This window comes from Semicossyphus pulcher, unplaced genomic scaffold (assembly GCF_022749685.1).
Source record: "Semicossyphus pulcher isolate SPU_LCO1_2020_fin unplaced genomic scaffold, fSemPul1.0.p SCAF_6, whole genome shotgun sequence".
Taxonomy (NCBI): Eukaryota; Metazoa; Chordata; class Actinopteri; order Labriformes; family Labridae; genus Semicossyphus; species Semicossyphus pulcher.
The window spans coordinates 4,254,140-4,271,907 of NW_027211737.1; the positions used below are offsets into that span (position 1 = coordinate 4,254,140).

The 17,768-nt window shown below is 42.4% G+C and overlaps 1 protein-coding gene across 1 annotated transcript in view; it reads left to right on the forward strand.

Moving 5' to 3' along the window:
- The window catches only part of cacna1ba (calcium channel, voltage-dependent, N type, alpha 1B subunit, a), a 141,687-nt gene that overhangs the window by 60,739 nt on the left and 63,180 nt on the right, over window positions 1–17,768 (forward strand). Inside the window, exons 7-11 of the mRNA XM_069682367.1 lie at window positions 3,206–3,309; window positions 12,031–12,146; window positions 12,328–12,414; window positions 14,544–14,625; window positions 16,245–16,462. Coding sequence (XP_069538468.1) covers window positions 3,206–3,309; window positions 12,031–12,146; window positions 12,328–12,414; window positions 14,544–14,625; window positions 16,245–16,462 — 607 coding nt within the window. The remainder of the gene's footprint in view (window positions 1–3,205; window positions 3,310–12,030; window positions 12,147–12,327; window positions 12,415–14,543; window positions 14,626–16,244; window positions 16,463–17,768) is intronic.

The window sequence follows — 17,768 nt, forward strand, 5'->3', positions numbered from 1 at the left end:
CATGATAAGAAGGGTAATGAGTTTAACTCTGCTGTTCATGTAGTTCCACCAGTGGACTTATTAGACATTTAGGCAAAGAAATTAAATCATTAAAAAATAATTTTAAAATTTGTATACATACAGTACATGATAAAAATACGCAGTACATTTCAGATCTCTTTGTCAGGAGCAAAATGGCTCGTTGAAAGCAACAGTAGAAGAACTGTGATGTTGTAGATTTTAGAGACGCTGCATTGTTTGCATTTACATTTTTGCACAGCAACATTCAGGCATTGTAACTATTTAATAACTTTATTGTGTTATACGAAAAAAAATACTTTTGTCCCCAAACAAGGACAGAATTTTTCAAAACTACTGTCCAAAGACATGCTTACATGCTATACTACTCAGGTCCTACTAATCCCATAAAGCCAAGAGAAGGTGAAAAAGAATCCCAAACAACAGCTCTGGTCTCAGCAGGTTATGAGGTCACAGTATGTTGATGGTGAAACAGGCCACAACTGTACTCCCAAGTGTTGCATGACATTCTGTATGTAAGCATTTTATCCTCTAATTAACTTGTGTAATACCTGTATTGTGTGGATGAGCAATCCTAGAGCTTCTAATAAGACTCATCCTTTATCTGAGGAGACAATGAGCAAATCAATGGACGCAAAGTAAAACTTGCTGCTGAATGAGAAGGAGGCCTCACAATGGGTGGCAGTAAACGAGTGCATCACCAGACAATTTTCAGCAATCAAATTAACCTCCCACAGTAATAATCCGAATATGAGTGTCTGCTGTAAAGAACTCTGTAAACATTAATACAGCACAGAGCCCTGAGGCGGGGTGAGAGTCACAATGGAGAACATGAGCCTCAGATTGTGACTGCTGCGTGTGCCATTACTGCCTCACCAGCAAACCACACAAACACACTGTGCTCCACACCAACACCAATTCTGTTTGATTGTCTTGTGTTTCCAAAGGGAGGCGGTGATTAGACAGCAGAGACTGGAAAAGAAGTGAGAATCGGATCCATTACAGCAGAGCAGCGCAGTGAGCAGGCTCAGTGCTTTGCTCCCGTCAGCAGTCCTCTGATTATGGGTCTTCAGAGGTGTGGAAGTTATCTTCTCCACACCGTCAGGATGCAGCGCTTTAATGTGTTTGAACCCACAAAGCAATATGTGTTCTACAGTGTGAGACCAGAGGTTTGTAGGAGCGCCTGTCTAAATACTTAGGGCTGCTTTTACAAGGGCTGTATTTCCCTCCAGTGGAGAGAATCTTAATGCTGAATTATGTTTAGATTATAGTGTACCCCCAATTTTTTAATCTGTGATTATCACAGGAATTTGCCTGGCAGGATTTGGGGATGAGTGGGGACCTACAGACCAGCAGGGGGTGCTAGTTCTTTTGAGGGGCAGGGCAGGCTCTTTGTGACCTGAAGTGACCGTTTGGTCTGAATTCCATAACTCTGGCTGTCATGGTGTGTTAACAACAGAGTAAAAGATGTAGTCAGTTAAATGGAGGATGGGCCTGATTCCATTGTCAACATACGGGATATCATGTGATGGGCAGGTAGATCGGAGCCTGGTGTGGAGTCTGAGGATTGACTGAAGCGGCCAGAGCCTCAATTAAGAGAGGGAATGGGACCAGAGATAAAAGCTCCACACAGTCTTCCACAGTCTTCGAGGAAAGCAAGGAGTCTGCTGAAGGGCTTGACGTCAGTATCGGCATCAATTATGTATATATAATTGCGGGAAGAACGGGATTAATATTCAATTAACTGTGCAGCCCTAGGTGGAATGATATCTTACGAAGTAGTAGTTATGCACAACTTTTCATGTGTAATGCTGCCAGTGTCAAATGTGTTGTCATCCCCTGCAGTCAAATACCAACACTTGTCTGTTGTCTCAAACTAACTCACAAGGCAGAGTCTGTGTTTGCAGTCGTAGGCAAAGATGAAACAATTGTGATAGTTATTAATTTAATTAAATTAACTGCTGTTGCTCTGAGCATCTAATTTTGCCATAGATACATCATAGATACATAGTACGTCCAACACTCAGCCGCCAGGGTTCTCACCTGCACCAAGCCCTGGCAGCACATCACCCCCACCCTCATCCACCTCCACTGACTCCCTGTCAAGTCTCCTCCTCACCTACAAGTCCCTCCATTCCCTCGCCCCCCAGCACCTAAAGGACCTCCTCCATCCCTATACTCCATCCCCTGGTCTGCGGTCCACAGGTACAGGCCTGCTCTCCATCCCTCACTCTCGCCTCTGAACTGTTGGGGACCGAGCCTTCAGTGTTGCGGCCCCCGCCCTCTGGAACTCAGTGCCTGCAGAGATCTGCAACACCGCCTCCCTGAACATTTTCAAAAACACCCTCAAAACCATCTGTTCACCACGACCTTTGGACTTTGATTCACCACCTTCCCCTGTTTTCAGTGCTAGTTTTATTAACCTCTTTGTGCCTTATTTGTTTGCTTGCTTTGTTCTGTTGTCTGTTGGTTATTACTCTGTAAAGCGGCCTTGGCTCCCATGAAAGGTGCTTTATAAGTTAGATATAGTGCATTACTCGTCTGAGCTTCGAGTGTAAACAGTAAATGAGAATAGCCTGAAGAACTTGACCAACAGCAGGTTCATCCTGAGCAAAGAATGCAACCACAAAGGTTGTCCAGCTCGTCAATGCACATGGTGTACAATCATGTTCAACAATGACATGCAAGGTTAATGTACGGGGAGCTAACCTGTGCAAAGTAGTGTATGATAAAAATACTTAAATACATTTGAAACAGAAACAACATCACAAGAGTCAGAAATACAAATGTTGGAACGGGCAGATGTTATTCTAACAATCAAACAAATTAAAACACTGGAGGCACACTGTTGCACTGGATGACATGTTGCTCAGTAGCCATAAATACACACACTGAAGTTCATTTAGTCTGAATCACACAGAATCATTTTTCTATTGCTAAAAATAGAACAGAACTGGGATAAAACCACAGTGACCAGCTGGTTTAGGAATGACTGAGTCTTTTTAAGGTTTGTAAGATGTGTTTGGGGCTGAGAACCACAGACAGAGGAGGTAAGCCCGAATGAAATGAGAGACAGACTGACACACTGATGGATTAGTTTTTTTAATGGGATTTGTTGAAAGTAAGAAAAGATAGGCAGCTTCAATAGTCATACGATTCATGTTTCTCTGTGTGTTCCTGTGTTTAGGCCAACGACGCCTCGGGGAACACGTGGAACTGGCTCTACTTCATCCCCCTCATCATCATCGGCTCCTTCTTCATGCTCAACCTGGTCCTGGGTGTGCTGTCAGGGTGAGTACAGACTGTGATCTGAGCTGAGATGTTCTTCAAAGGTCTTACCTACCTCTACACCTCACCTCACTGGTCCTGTCAAAGCTGCCATAGCTTTGGTATTCTCTCATACACTTGTCTTTACCGCTGCCACAAAGCATCTATTGCAGAGGCTGTGTTGCTACAGGCAGTGGAGTATTCTGTGACATCCAAATGACTTCCCTTTTTTATTCACATTATTAAAAAAGTTAAGAGATACTGTAAGTTCAGAACAACACACTGTTAAAGCTGCTGGTTCTCCTTCTCTGCCACTGCAGCAGTAATATCCTCAGGTCAGCACGATAACGTAAGCTGGGAGGCTCCTATTCAACTGATAAGTGAATAATCCTTTCAAATATTAATATTAAGGGTGACTTTTTCTTATCGGATCATCACTAACTTAGAAATAACCCGGGTAGAATATCGAACCATACTTGCATTGAAACACCTGAAATACAGAGATGATCCTCTCCTCCAGAGTCTGCACTTCTCTTGCATTTATTAATTAAGACAGATTCCACATGCTTCTTCTTAACAACATCGCCGTAATATCCACAAGGAGGGTATGTGCACATGATGATAAATCTGACACCCTGAGATCAAACTTTCTAAAGTCCATGCTATGTTGACCCTGTCATTGCACTTCTGTGGTGTTCACGTTATTTATGAAACAAATCAGTTTGAGAAGTTTTCATTTACATTGAAACGAGCATCATGGAGGGATGCTGCGGTTTTAATGCCTCTTTCAGTCAGTCTGTCAGTGCTTAGAATCCCCCTGCTCCTTGACTTAGATTAAGACTAACTGGTGACATTGATGAGTATTTAGCATTTACACAGGCAGATATTTTGACTGAAGAAGAGATACAAACATACTTTTTAGCTCCAAAGGATGGATTGTTTGTCTCCGTAATTCCCTGTAAGTCATGCTTAGCAGCATTGTGCTGAATGCTGCTCCTGTTAGCCAGAGGCCATGTTGGGTATTACTGACACGTATTGTATACAGTGCAGTAGGCCTGGGTGATATAACCATAAATATGACCACCATATCTTTTTTTCTACTGTAATCAATATTGTTATTTAACCCAAAATATAATTTGATAATGCTGCGAGTTTGAAGAGTATTAAGTTAATGACGGACGTCTGAAGAGAGAGAGGTGGACTGTATTTAAGACATGGCTTCTATGAGATTTATTACCTCTAATAGGGCTGAAAGATTATGGCCAATATGATAATCATGATTATTTTGATCAAAACTGAGATCACGATTATTAATCACAATTATTTATTAATTTTAGGGACATTTTTGATTGTACTTTCACATTTAAATGAACAGAGCAACACTTCCACTTCCATTTTTTGCTACATTTTGCATCAAACTGAGATTCAATTTGGCACATCTTCGAAAGACAAAATATAAATAAAATTGTACCAGAAAACTTTTTACCCCAAATCAAGCACTGCACAGCGTCTCTTTTTCTGGATGACTGACTTGACACTGGACAGAGACGGGGAGTAGCTCGTTCTTCCTATTGATTCTTCTTAACATCACTCGCCCTAAACCTGAAACACCTCCGAACAAGCGATGACGAGCCATTTCAGGGGACCAGCTCTTCGTCTTCTGTTCCAGACAACATCTCTGTTGTTTACTCTTCCACTCTAAACTGCTGCTGCAAGGCAGGCGCTCATCACATGACATGCCTGCTCGCTGAGAAGTGAAGCGAAAACCTCTCCATCGCCCCATGGGGGAGTGGCTGTTAGTTAAGGGAGCGCTTGATTTGATATGCAGCAGAGTTTTCTACGGGCGGAGGATGTTTATTTTATCGTGGGAAGACAAACTCATGATCAGGATTACTATTCCATTAATCGTGCAGCCCTACTCTGTAAACGTTTTCCTGATGAGTTTATGGTCGAGTGGACGTCTTTCAAAAGTTCTGTCTTTTCCATACTGAACCCCATCGTACTAAAGGATAGAAATATGTGCATCAACATGACACTGTGGTATGGCGCTACCACAGCTACTGAGAACAGTTTTTCGCTCTTTTTTATACTCTCATTTTATACTGGATGAACACAGAGGTGTATTCTCATTCACTCTCCTGTTATTTAATGCTTAGATGATTAATTCAAGACAGAAACGTCTGTACTCCAGCACCAGCCGTTCCAGTTGGCTGCTCTGTCTGTGCTGATAAGGCAGCGTTTTCACTGCTGTGAAATGTGTTTCCTCTCTGTGCTTCTTTTTGTAATCAAGGTGAGAGACTGAGCGTCCCTCAAAGACTTGAAGTCATTTGTGCAACAAGTTTTTGCTGGATTTAATAATGAGTTTCAGCTTTTTCTGGTTTACTTAATTCTAACAGCAATTAATGGAGGGCCGGTGGGAGACGAGCTTGATGACTAGACTGAAGAAAGTGCAAAGTCAGCTCAGAGAGTCATTAATGTGTTGTTTCACATCCCAGTCTTTTTTCTCAAACTTGTTCCTCTGTCTGATTCATGTCAGGTGTAGGTTAATGCTCTCATCACAAGCTGAAACAAGTGCAAGTTTTGATATGGCTTCATAACGGCAGCAGGTACAGTTTTTTCCCCATGTTATAAGCTTTATCATTAATTGTATTTATTATAAAGTACAAACATTTGCCAAAAAGCTGCAGTTCCTCTCTTGTCCACTTGAGGCTGTCTCCAGCAGTGAGTCAGTCCCCATAGAGCCCCATGTTAAACTTTACAGCAGAAATAAACGTGTTTACAGCCTGGTACAAAAAACAGTTTGGCTCTCTATAGCTAATTTCTCTCTTCATGACAACTGTACGGGGAGAATCTTTATACAACTGACCTGTTTACATTATATTAAGGCTTAAAGTGATGCATCATTAGGGGCGTGGCCTCTTTGAGTGACAGCTGGGAGCTGCTAGCTGTCTGCTAGGTGCCACCTCAGCTAATTCAGTCACTGAACGTAACCTCTGGGCCGTGTTTGTGCTGTTGGAGCCTTTTGGAGATTTGTTCATGTAAATATCAGACAGATAATCTGTCTGTGCGCTTCATTGGACTAACACACCATCCAACAAGTCTGACACACTGTTTTTACACTCAGTCAAACTCTACTGTTATTTGATTTAAATGTCAGCAGCTCTCTGTGTCTGTGCTCACCATACCTGGCTTGTTAGCTAGTTGAGTGTCACATATTGATTCATTTATGGTGACCCGTGCCACATATGGAATCTCATTCTGTGGTAAACATGATGCTTAACTAGTTCATTCAGTTCATAGCCATGGCGATAGATTGGAAACTTTTCTATAATTTGGTGTTTGCCAGCTCCTCACTTCTCTCCATCCCCAATCACACATGTCTGCTTCTGGCTCCAAGACAGCATGGCGACGGCCAAAATGTGGAACTCAAGGCTTTAAAACAGTGGTCAACAAACCAATGGTTGATGTAGCAGTGGCTACGTCTATCATTTATTTATATATTTGTCTGATTTAAAAAAGGAACTAGAAATTATGCAAGCAAAAACGCTTTCTTTCATACACTCCATTCTTTGAACATATTTCTGCAGGCAGACACAAAGACTGGACAAAAGCCTCAGATGGCAGGTAGCCTTTGTGGTGATCTTGTCCTCTCTACTTCCTGCTCAGTGCACAGCGGTTGTCAGATGGTTTTACAGTTACTATGGAGGTGGAAGGTCAGTGTTGCTGTCTGGCTGGGGCATGCGGAGGGCATGTCATTGTTTAAAGGCCACGATCTGAGCTTCAGAGCAGGCAGGAGAGCAGATACATGCAGGGTTGAGAGGCTGTAGATTCCCCGGGGGAGATCTGGGCCATTCACTCAGCTTTTATCCCATCAGCGTGGGCAGGCGGGGATAAGATGTGATCAAAGTTGAACTCCCGACCGTCTATTCTGAAACCTCCTCTCACTCATCTCCAGTTTGTCTGACTCATCCTTTTACCAGAACTGACATTTAGTCTTACATGTGTCTGAAAAAAACAAATGGGATGAAACAGCAATGTGTCAAAGTGTTCGCAGACATGTTAGCCATGATAACTTTTTAAAATGTAATTCATATATTTTTTAACCTGGGCCCGACACATTTTGGGGTCTAAATGACGAATAGATACAGAAAGAAACTGGTTGGAATGGCTCCAGCAGATTGCTTCAGCCGGCAGCTGTGAAACAGGCTATAATGGCTGCAAGAAAATATACCTGATCAAGTACGTCCACTAAAAGTTATTGTTGTTCTTCTGATAGGCTCAAATTGTTATTCTGAAAAAAGTAAACCTTTATACTCGAGTTTGTGCAGATGGTTTGTTTTTTTTTAAACAATGACAGTTTTGAATTATATATATCACCTTGCTTGCAGCATTGTAATAAAACAAATGTACTGTATCGTAACACCTGTCTCATGATACTAATCATATCACCAGATGTGCAAACACTAAACCCTACATCCATGCCCCTGCTTTGGTGCACAACTCAAAAGGAAGTTCAAAATGGGTTCACTTTGACAACAATTGAAGATGAGTTCAGTTGCTTGCCTGCTTGTGGTTATATGGAACAGCTAAAAAAAGGATTATTTTACTTGAACATATCCCCTGATCTCTTTCCTAAACATAACTCACTTGTTTACATTTTCACATCGAAATTCTCATGAAATATTTCTTAACAAGCTTTATTTCCAAAGTCTAACTGGACTGGTTTTCTGATTTTGGTGCAGAACAATTAACACAGAACTAGAATAAAAATAAGTAAAAGACTTAAATAGAATAAGATAAAAAATAGGCAGTAGCAGCAGCGTACCAGACGGCGATGGAGCAGGTGAGGATGGACTCAACGATGGCGGTGTAGAAGTGCACCATCATTGTCTTTGGCAGGTTGAACTTCTTCAGCTGCCGCAGGAAGTACATCCTCTGCTGTCCCTTTTTGATGAGGGAGCCGATGTTCAGCTCCCACTTGAGGTCCTGGCTGATGATGGTCCCCAGGAAGCAGAAAGACTCCACAGTGGAAACAGTTGAGTCGCTGATGGTGATGGTGGTGGGTGTGGCTGCTGTCTTTCTAAAGTCCACAACCATCTCCACTGTCTTCAGAGCATTAAGCTCCAGGTTGTTCTCACCACACCAGGTCACCAGATGGTCAATCTCCCACCTGTAGGCAGACTCATCCCCACCAGAGATGAGTCCAATGAGGTGTCGTCCACGAACTACAGGAGCTTGACGGACTGATGAGGTGCAGCTGTTGGTGTACAGGGAGAATTGCAGAGGGGAAAGAATGCAGGTCCTGGAGTCAGAGACGTGTTTCCCCAGCTTCACGTGATGCCTCCTGTCAGACAGGAAGTGATCCAACTGCAGGTGGCATCGGGCACGTTCAGCTAGGTGAGCTTGTCCTGAAGCAGAGCCAGGATGATCATGTTGAAGGCAGAGCTGAAATCCACTAACCAGGCCGCCTTCTTCCATAGCTCTGGGGTCAAGTTCTGATGCTCATGGGCCCATTGTAGGCGCTTTCAGCGGTGGACAGGAGTCAGCATGGACACCCTGACCGGTCTGCAGCTACACAGCCTCATACACAACAAACTGTGATGCTCTGTGTGTTCTGACACCTTCTATCAGAACCAGCATTAACTTTTTCAGCAGTTTGAGCTACAGTGGCTCTCCTGTTGGATCGGACCCCACAGCCCAGCCTTCGCTCCCCACACGCATCAATGAGCCATGACCATGTCACTGGTTCACTGGTTTTCCTTCCTTGGACCACTTTTGGTAGGTACTGACCTCTGCAGAACGGGAACACCCCACAAGAGCTGCAGTTTTGGAGATGCTCTGATCCAGTCCATTTGGCGCTTGTCAAAGTCGCTCACATCCTAAAACTTGCCCATTTTTCCTGCTTCCAACTCATCAACTTCAAGGAAAAAGGTATTTACTTGCTACCTAACATATCCCACCCACTGACAGGTGCCATTGTGATGATATAAACAATGGGGCGGCTGTGGCTCAGTGGAGTCGGTTGGAGTTTCGATCCCCAGCTCCCTCAGGCTACATGTTGAAGTGTCCTTGGCAAGACACTGAACCCCAAATTGCTCCTGGTGGCATAGCCAACGGGTATGAATGTGATAACTGATTGACTGTTGGGCACTTTACGTATCAGCCTCTGCCATCAGTGAATGTGTGTGTGAATGGGTGAATGCTTTAGGGGTACCTAGATGATCATATTTTGAAGTGTATGGCCGCTGATCAAGCTGTTATACTTGATAAGTTAAGATAGGGGACGTGTTGTTTTGTAGTTGTGCAGTATGATTGTTATTGTTTGTTGATGACACTCTCTTCCAGCAGAACTGCACTGAAGCAGCTTTTTGAGGAGGATCGGGTGTTTCTGTACATTAGCTCGTTTTAATCAGCCCAAGTCTTTCTAGAGGAGACAAATATGTGTGCTGTGTGTATGAAACCTTGTTGTCCCGTTTACTGTGGCTCTGACTCTGTGCAATGTTTATGTTTGTGCTCATGCTGGCATATGTATCACCATGTATGTGTGTGAGACTGTGTGAAAGCTGCTACAACACTTGGAAATCCTCTCTGCCACAGTCGCTCTGTGTACACACACACTGTACACACTGCAGCCAACACATGGACGAACTGCTCACACATTACAGAGAGGAAAATATAAAGGCTCCAAATTAGATTTAGATTCACTAGAACGCACATATACAAACGCGCACACACACACACACACACACACACACCCTCAGGAAGGCAGGCAGACAGCCACTGCAATGCAGAGCAGAGCTTCCCCCTCCGCTGTGTGGGAGACACACCAATCACAGAGCGGTGGGGGTGGACTGGAGATCCCTCGATCGGTTATTTCAATAGTCTTCTTCTTCTACCTCTCTTCTTCTTTCTCTCTCTCTTTCTCTCTTTTTTCCTTTCTTAGTCCGCCTCCTCTCTCACATCTCCTCTCCCAGCTCATTTCAGTTCAAAACTGCCTCATTTGCATGACATAACCCAAAGCAACACAGCGATTAAGACAATTCTACGAGCTTTAACAAATTCATAACCAAATAATATCACTTCAAACATTAATTGAAGCATTTTAATATCTTTATAATGACTGAATGATTTAATCTGTCTTTCACTTGATTAATGATTTCCTGTTTCCCTGTATGTATTCTCTGTATGTGTGTTTGTTCTCTCTCCTGTATCTTCTGTCAGCTTGCTTATTGCTGACTCACCACACAGACATGATGTGACTTAAAAAGGGGAGCTTAATGACAGAGTGTGAGTCTCCTGTGCAGCCGCAGGTTTCTTTATAACACACACCACAGATTATTACAGAGTATTGGGTTCGCGTAAAATCCTTTTATGATTCCTCCCTCCTAACGACAGCTCAGGACGGAGGCTCTGTATGAAGAAACAGTAGTAGTTTGAGTAAAATTAACTGTTTTATTGTAAAAAACTTTTCTCCTACTTCCAATTTAAATATTCTCACTGAGGTCTTTTATTTGCAGAAAATGACGACTGGTTAAGAAAACCAAAAGATGCAAAGAAATATGTTTTTCAGACGTCGAATAATGCAAAGAAAAGTCATGAACAAAAGTTCATGTTCATGTTTAAACAACAGAATGTTTTAAGTCAGGAAGAGTTCACACATCAGTACTTGGTGGAATAACCTGGTTTATAATCACAGCTCTCATGCACCTCTGCATGCTCTCCACCAGTCTGTCACAGTGCTGCTGGGTGACGTGAGGCCGCATTTGGCGCAGCTCGGCTTTGTTCCATGGCTTGGGAACATTTGGAGTGGTCTCTTATTTTGTTCCAGAGCTGTATATTCCCCATCCCAGCTACAGTTACAGTGTCATCCTGTGGGAACCACTGATGAATAGAAACTGCAACTTGACTGGTTGATTGAAGGATACAACCACAAGGCCATAATACTAGTCTCAAACAGCAGAGAACTGGTTCTTCATGAGTTCGTTAGTGACAGCAGAGAGATGACAGGAGATGACGCTCGAGAGATGAAACAACAGGGGAAGTTGTCGATGGTGTTTCCTTCACCCTGAGCTGCCAGGCCGTCCCACTCGTCTCTTCCCAGGGACACAATCTGACCATGATCGCTGGGTTTTATTTGTTTACAAAATACACAGAGTTTAGTTCATTAGAGTGTTTGGATGTTCTGTATAGACATAGACAGAATCAGAGTCAGAAACACTTTATTGATCCCCAGGGGGAAAAGGGGTAACGTTACAGTTGCTGCATGGTAGAGTATACGTTTAAGCCAATTATAAGAAAGTAGAAATGAAGATATACTTTAAAGGCAAATGCATTTTACTTATATACGATATTTAATAACTATTAAACATTTTTATGTGATAACACTCATATTCACTCAAATAATAATCTTTCCCTGCAGGCTTTTTGGCTTATTTCAATTGGAAACAGATTATTTCTGTCAAACAATTACAATCATTTGTAGCTTCTTTAGCCAAATGTTTCTCATGTCATTTGTTGTGGTAAACTCTCACTTCTTGTCAAAGCATGCCGTGTCAACCGCCTGCAGTTGACAGTTCAGATCCTCCACAATGTGACAGGACACTGACGCACTCTTACCTGCTGGAGGCCGGTCTGCTGTACACCTGTCAGCGGGGAAGTGCTCCAGGGTCTGTGTGTAGGCCTGTCAGATCCAATAAACATTTCTGTTTGTGTGTTTGTGTGTTTTTGTGTGTGTGGATTCTCCAGGGAGTTTGCCAAGGAGAGAGAGCGGGTGGAGAAGAGGCAGGAGTTCCTGAAACTCCGCAGACAACAGCAGATAGAGAGAGAGTTAACCGGGTACCTGGAGTGGATCTGCAAAGCAGGTCAGACACACACACACACACACGCACACACACACACACACACACACACACACACACACACACACACACACACACACACACACACTCAGTCAAATAAAAAATGTAGTTGGTTTTGACACAAACAGTTCTGACTACTTTGAGCTCAGGTGTGTGTGTGTGTGTGTGTGTGTTTGTGTTGCAGAGGAGGTGATGCTGGCTGAGGAAGACAAGAACGCAGAGGAGAAGTCTCTGGACGGAGCGTGGTACAAAAGGAAGCAACACAACTCTGGTGAGGAAAAAACAGCTTCAGAATCTACAGTGAAGACAGAATAAAACCCTCAGGTTTCAAAAATGCATCATTTTAAGGATTAACGCAAAGGGAAAAGAAATGGGACAACAATGTTATTTACACTGTCAGAGGCAGCATCAGAGACCGTGTGCTTCATCCCTTGGCAAACAGCCGACTCTCTGAAGTGGAGAAAATTCTGCTTAAAAAATGCTCAGAAAATAAAAAACTCCAGTTTAGTTTCATGTTTTATTTAAGGCCATCCATCCATCCGTTATCTGTGGTGCTTATCCTGTTCAGGGTCGCGGGGTGCTGGAGCCGATCCCAGCTGTCTATTTTAGACCCACTACCTGCAAACACGACTTTGGTTAGACATTAGTATTTGTTTGAAAGAATTTTGTCTGCAAGGAAAATTCCCATAACACAGCCCGGCCTGCTATATCACAAGTCTTTATTGAAAGTATGAATGCTATATATGTTTTGGAAACATTTTCTTTAATGCTGCAAGAAGCAGATTGAAGTCAAATTGGGTTAAATAGATAAAATACAATAGAGCCATTGAACCCTGCTACTTTGCATGATACGTTTTGTCATCAAACTACGGAAGCCCTGAATGGACATGCATCCATGTATTTTATTTTCTCTGTTTTCCCGTGATAACGACCAATTTCTTCCTTCTTTTTGTTCCTAAAACATGTCCTTGTTCCAATCCAGTTCTTCTTCCCCTTATCTGTTGTTGTCTGTGTGTTTTATTTTGTGTGTTTATTTTGTATTTACAGTTTGTGTTTATACATTTGCAGCAACATAAGAGGATGGATGAGAAAGGTGTGCATCGTAAAAGTGAATGATTTTTGAATTAGTCTCAATAAAATCTGTAAGTCATCATACTGGGCCATCAGCTGTTCAGCAGCTTCTCTAAAAGTACCAAAATACAGAGATAGCTTATATCCACATACCAAGGCCATATTCATTTCCCTTAATCAATAATGTGACGTATAGGAACATTTGTTTTTGCATCATAAATCAGTAACATTGAACATTTGTTCATAGCTGCTGGAGATCATTTTTACTAGCACTCCGCTCTGAGTGTGTGAGTGTGTGTGTGTGTGTGTGTGTGTGTGTGTGTGTGTGTGTGTGTGTGTGCATGTGTGCGCATATGTGCTCTCTCTCACATATTCTCTTATCAAGGCTGCACTGCCTCTCCTCTGCAGTCTCGCCCGGGGTAACAGTCACAGTGATTATGGGTGCGGGGTTGGAGGGTAATGAGATTAGAGTGAAGAACAGAGAGCGAGGCTCAGCGGAGTTCAGAGGCATCATGGGAGTATGAGGGTCCTTCACGCATTTTCAAAGCTCTTCTCTTCTAGTTTCAGACTCTGACTGACTTTTTTATTAGCTCTCACAGAAAAACTGAACAGCCAACAGTCTGCAGTTTTGGAGATGTGGCAGAGCTTATTAGAGCAGAAAAGATGATATTTTTACAACAGAGATACTTTACACCTGCACACTGCAGGTGGCTGCACTAGAGGACTCTATTTGATGCTCTATAATAATCTGTGTTGGATTGCAACTAACTATGATTTTCATCCTCTAATAATAAAACTATAATTTTAGATAACCCTGTAAAATCACATTTGAGAAGCCGGAGCCACCGCATGGTTTCCTTAAACAATTAATCGCTTAACAAAATATGCATTTACTGTTCACCACCTGAAATAAAACCTCCTCCAGACTCCCTTTTTCAGGATCCATTTGAAAATAAAAACAATAGAGACGTTATGCTAGTTTTATGGTTCACACATAGAACGATATCAGAGGACACAGTTAGATGTGTTCTTATCATTAGACCTTTGCAGGATTTAAAGGTTTAACTTCCATGTTATGGCTTCATTAACCTCCCTAATGATTTAATCTCTATAAAGCACTTTGTTTTGAGAACTTACGCAGTGTTTTCCAACAGTGAAGGATCGATGAATAGCTGAATATAAAATAATGTGAACAGGTCACAGCAGCATGTGACACCTGTAAATGTTGACAAGCTGAGATTAAAGACAGAAGCTGAGAGAGTTGTGATCGTCCTCATTGAAATTGAAACAGAAGCTACATGACTTTTTTTTTCTGTGTTGTATTTGCAGTGCTGAAAAGGACCAAGAAGAGTAAGAATGACCTCATCAATGCAGAGGAAGGCGAGGACCACTTCACTGACATCTCATCTGTTGGTGAGGATGAAACCTGAGACACAATATATGAAATATTCCTAACTGTGCTCTGCATACATGTCATAGGCAACAGGCTGCTGCACCTCTTTATTGTGACAGATTTTCACATAGATGCATTCATTCAACATTTCAACGTTTTCGACTGATAAGCAACTGAAACACCAACGAACAGTGAAACAAAGAAAATGAAAATGATTAAAGGGGACAAAACGTTTTAGACTTTCCTCAGGAGGTTCTTTCTCATAAACAGGCAGTAATGGCTGCAACTTAATCTAGGGCTGCATCTAACGTCATCAATTATTGAAACGATTAATCGACTAATCAGATAATAAATTGCACAATTACGTAATGGCTCTTATTTAGCTCTCAGCTTTGGAGGTTCTTTTGAGCATGTACTAACTAACAGTAGACAGTAAAGACAATAAACATGAGTTCTTCATTAAAAAATATTGGTTCCTTCTGATACAAAAGATCAATAAAAATCCAACATCAGATTTTTGTCTGTTTCAAACCAACGACGGAGAAAGTGCTGATAGAAACAATAAATCAAATCAAGTACGCGGCCCTTCTCTTCAGATGCTCGTGCATCACCGACGTGCTCCCGTGATGAACAAGCTCCACTTCACAGATCCTGCAGACGATCCTTTTCTCTGCAGCGTTGAGGGTGGAATGCTCCCAGACTTTAGAAGTTTTAGGACGCGATGGTGTCGCATTGGCCGCCGCCATTTTGCTGTTTTGTTTACCTGTCGCTTCCCGGTCTCTGTTTAGCATGCACAACTCTCAGCAGAGATAGGAAGGATGTGAGATGGCTCACCCCTCAGCAACTCAGCTCCGGAAAACAATGTTATGTCCGCCCACAGCATGAAAAACCTTAACTAACTTTGTTCGCAGCTCATTTTGTCATCATTTAATTGTTGCACCCCTAACTTAATCCTTGAGGCAAACGCTTCTAATCAAACTACAAATTAGAACTACGTATATGCTACTTGTAGAACTGTTGTATAAAAGCGTTATCACACTGGAGGTTGTGCCGTTGTACTGACTATCAGCACGCTGTGATTCTCTTTGGCTCTGGCCTGCAGCCTTGAGCCTTTTTTTTCCTCCAGTTTTTCCAAGTGATTTTCGGTCTTTGGAGCAGTTTTTAATTCAAAATAGTTGACAAGCAATATAAATATAAAATGATTGTTTTTTACCAAAATCACCAGGTTTGTTTGTTTGTTTGTAACGGACTATTGTGATGATAACAACAATACACTTGTTGACTGACTGAGATGGATAGAAACACAGCTCGGGTTAGTTCTGGTCTCCAGGTGGTTCAGTGTGAGTCAGATGTCTGGGTTAAAATAGATCAGGAAATGATGAGGCCACTAGTCTTCCTGAGCTCGTAATGAAACTCTAATAGAACCATTTTTCTCCTTCCCTTTGTGTCCACTCACACCTGACATTTGGGCTTCATTTAAAGTTACAGAAGGTTTAATATAGTTCACAGTAAATGAACAAGACCAGGTCACCGTGATCTGAAAGAGGCCTTCACTGAGGTTACATTACACTTATTCAGTCCACATGTCAGTGTTAGACCTGGAAACTTTATCGCCTTTTTGTTTGTTTTGTCACAACTGCCCCCCCGGGGTCGCCGTTCGCCCGAGCCAGCGTGAAGAGCAAGAACGAGAGCTCATCGTACTTCAGGAGGAAGGAGAAGAGGATCCGCTTCACCATCCGCCGGCTGGTCAAGTCTCAGAGCTTCTACTGGACTGTGCTGTGCCTGGTCGGCCTCAACACGCTGTGTGTGGCCATCGTACACTACGACCAGCCTGAGTGGCTCACCTATGCACTATGTGAGTACCAGCAGACATTTAACAACACACCTCTAATGCGTCGCTATTTATCTGATCAGTGTTATTATTTTAACTTTTATATCTCGTTAAAATTACAAAGTATTTACAAAAAACATGTTGAGATTCCTCCGGTGGCTTCTGACACAGTTTACAGACAGTTTAAAAGGTTACATTCATAAATATTAAAACACTAAGGAAGAAATTCATGAAGAATGCATTGCTAGCGCTGATAGCTCCATAAATTGCGTATCATTTGCCCGCTCCGTCTCAACGTCGGATTCACAAAGCAAATTGCACTGATAATGAGCTGCACTCTAATGCATCAGCCGAGCTCCACACTGACGGAGCCAAACTGCATGCACAGATCGGTGATGAGCAGGGAGAGGAGGGGGCAGCTCTTCTAACAGTTTATTGTAAAGTCCAGACTCGACAGGTGTTTAGCTGTCTGTAACACATTTTTTTGAACGAGCGCGCAACAGCAGATCGTCCATATAATAATCCCTGTCCTGCATAACAGCTCCAAACCGTCTCCACACATGTGGACAAAGTGTGCCCGTATGTAGGAGAGCCCTGGACGGGTTGATCTACCATTTGTGATAATAATGAAAAAATATTAATTGCTGTGTTTGCAGACATTTTATTTTTTTGGATCACACAAAAGGAAGAATTCTTGACATGATCAGTGTAAACTCAGAGCCTGACAGCCCTTTTAATACTACACTGCAGTTACCACCCGCTCTCTGCAGACAGGAATATTTTCACTCTAACTTCGTGGTGCTGTTCTCGCTGGAGCTTGTGAATTAGGTGCTTTTTGCTATGCGGCTCATTTGCATAGACAGGGGCTTGCATAATGACTCATTTACATTCATGCAAACGGCACTGCTGCGCACTTTGGGCTGCATTTACCCTTTGCATGTGCTTCGAGCATTAGGCGTCTTTTTGTGTTATTTGCACAGGTTTAGCGGGCACAAATGCCACAATCCTTTGACATAAATGGGAGAGCATGACGACACAGCTCTTAACAATATCCTGAAAATGTAATTTGTAACTTTTGACTTATGCTGGCCTTGAAGATCAAACTTTTAACGGAACACATTGGCATATCAGATTAGAGAAAAGGTGGGACAAAGCTTCTTGGATCAAATCCAAGTCTTTTATTATTAATCCTGCAGCAGAGGAGGCTGCAGCAGAGGAGGCTGACTTTTAGGACCCTAGTTTTTCAGGAAGACTACACAGGAACACTGCTTTCTGTCCATTTGTTTATAGTTTAAAAGTATGTTGAAACATGGTAAAGATAAAGAATATT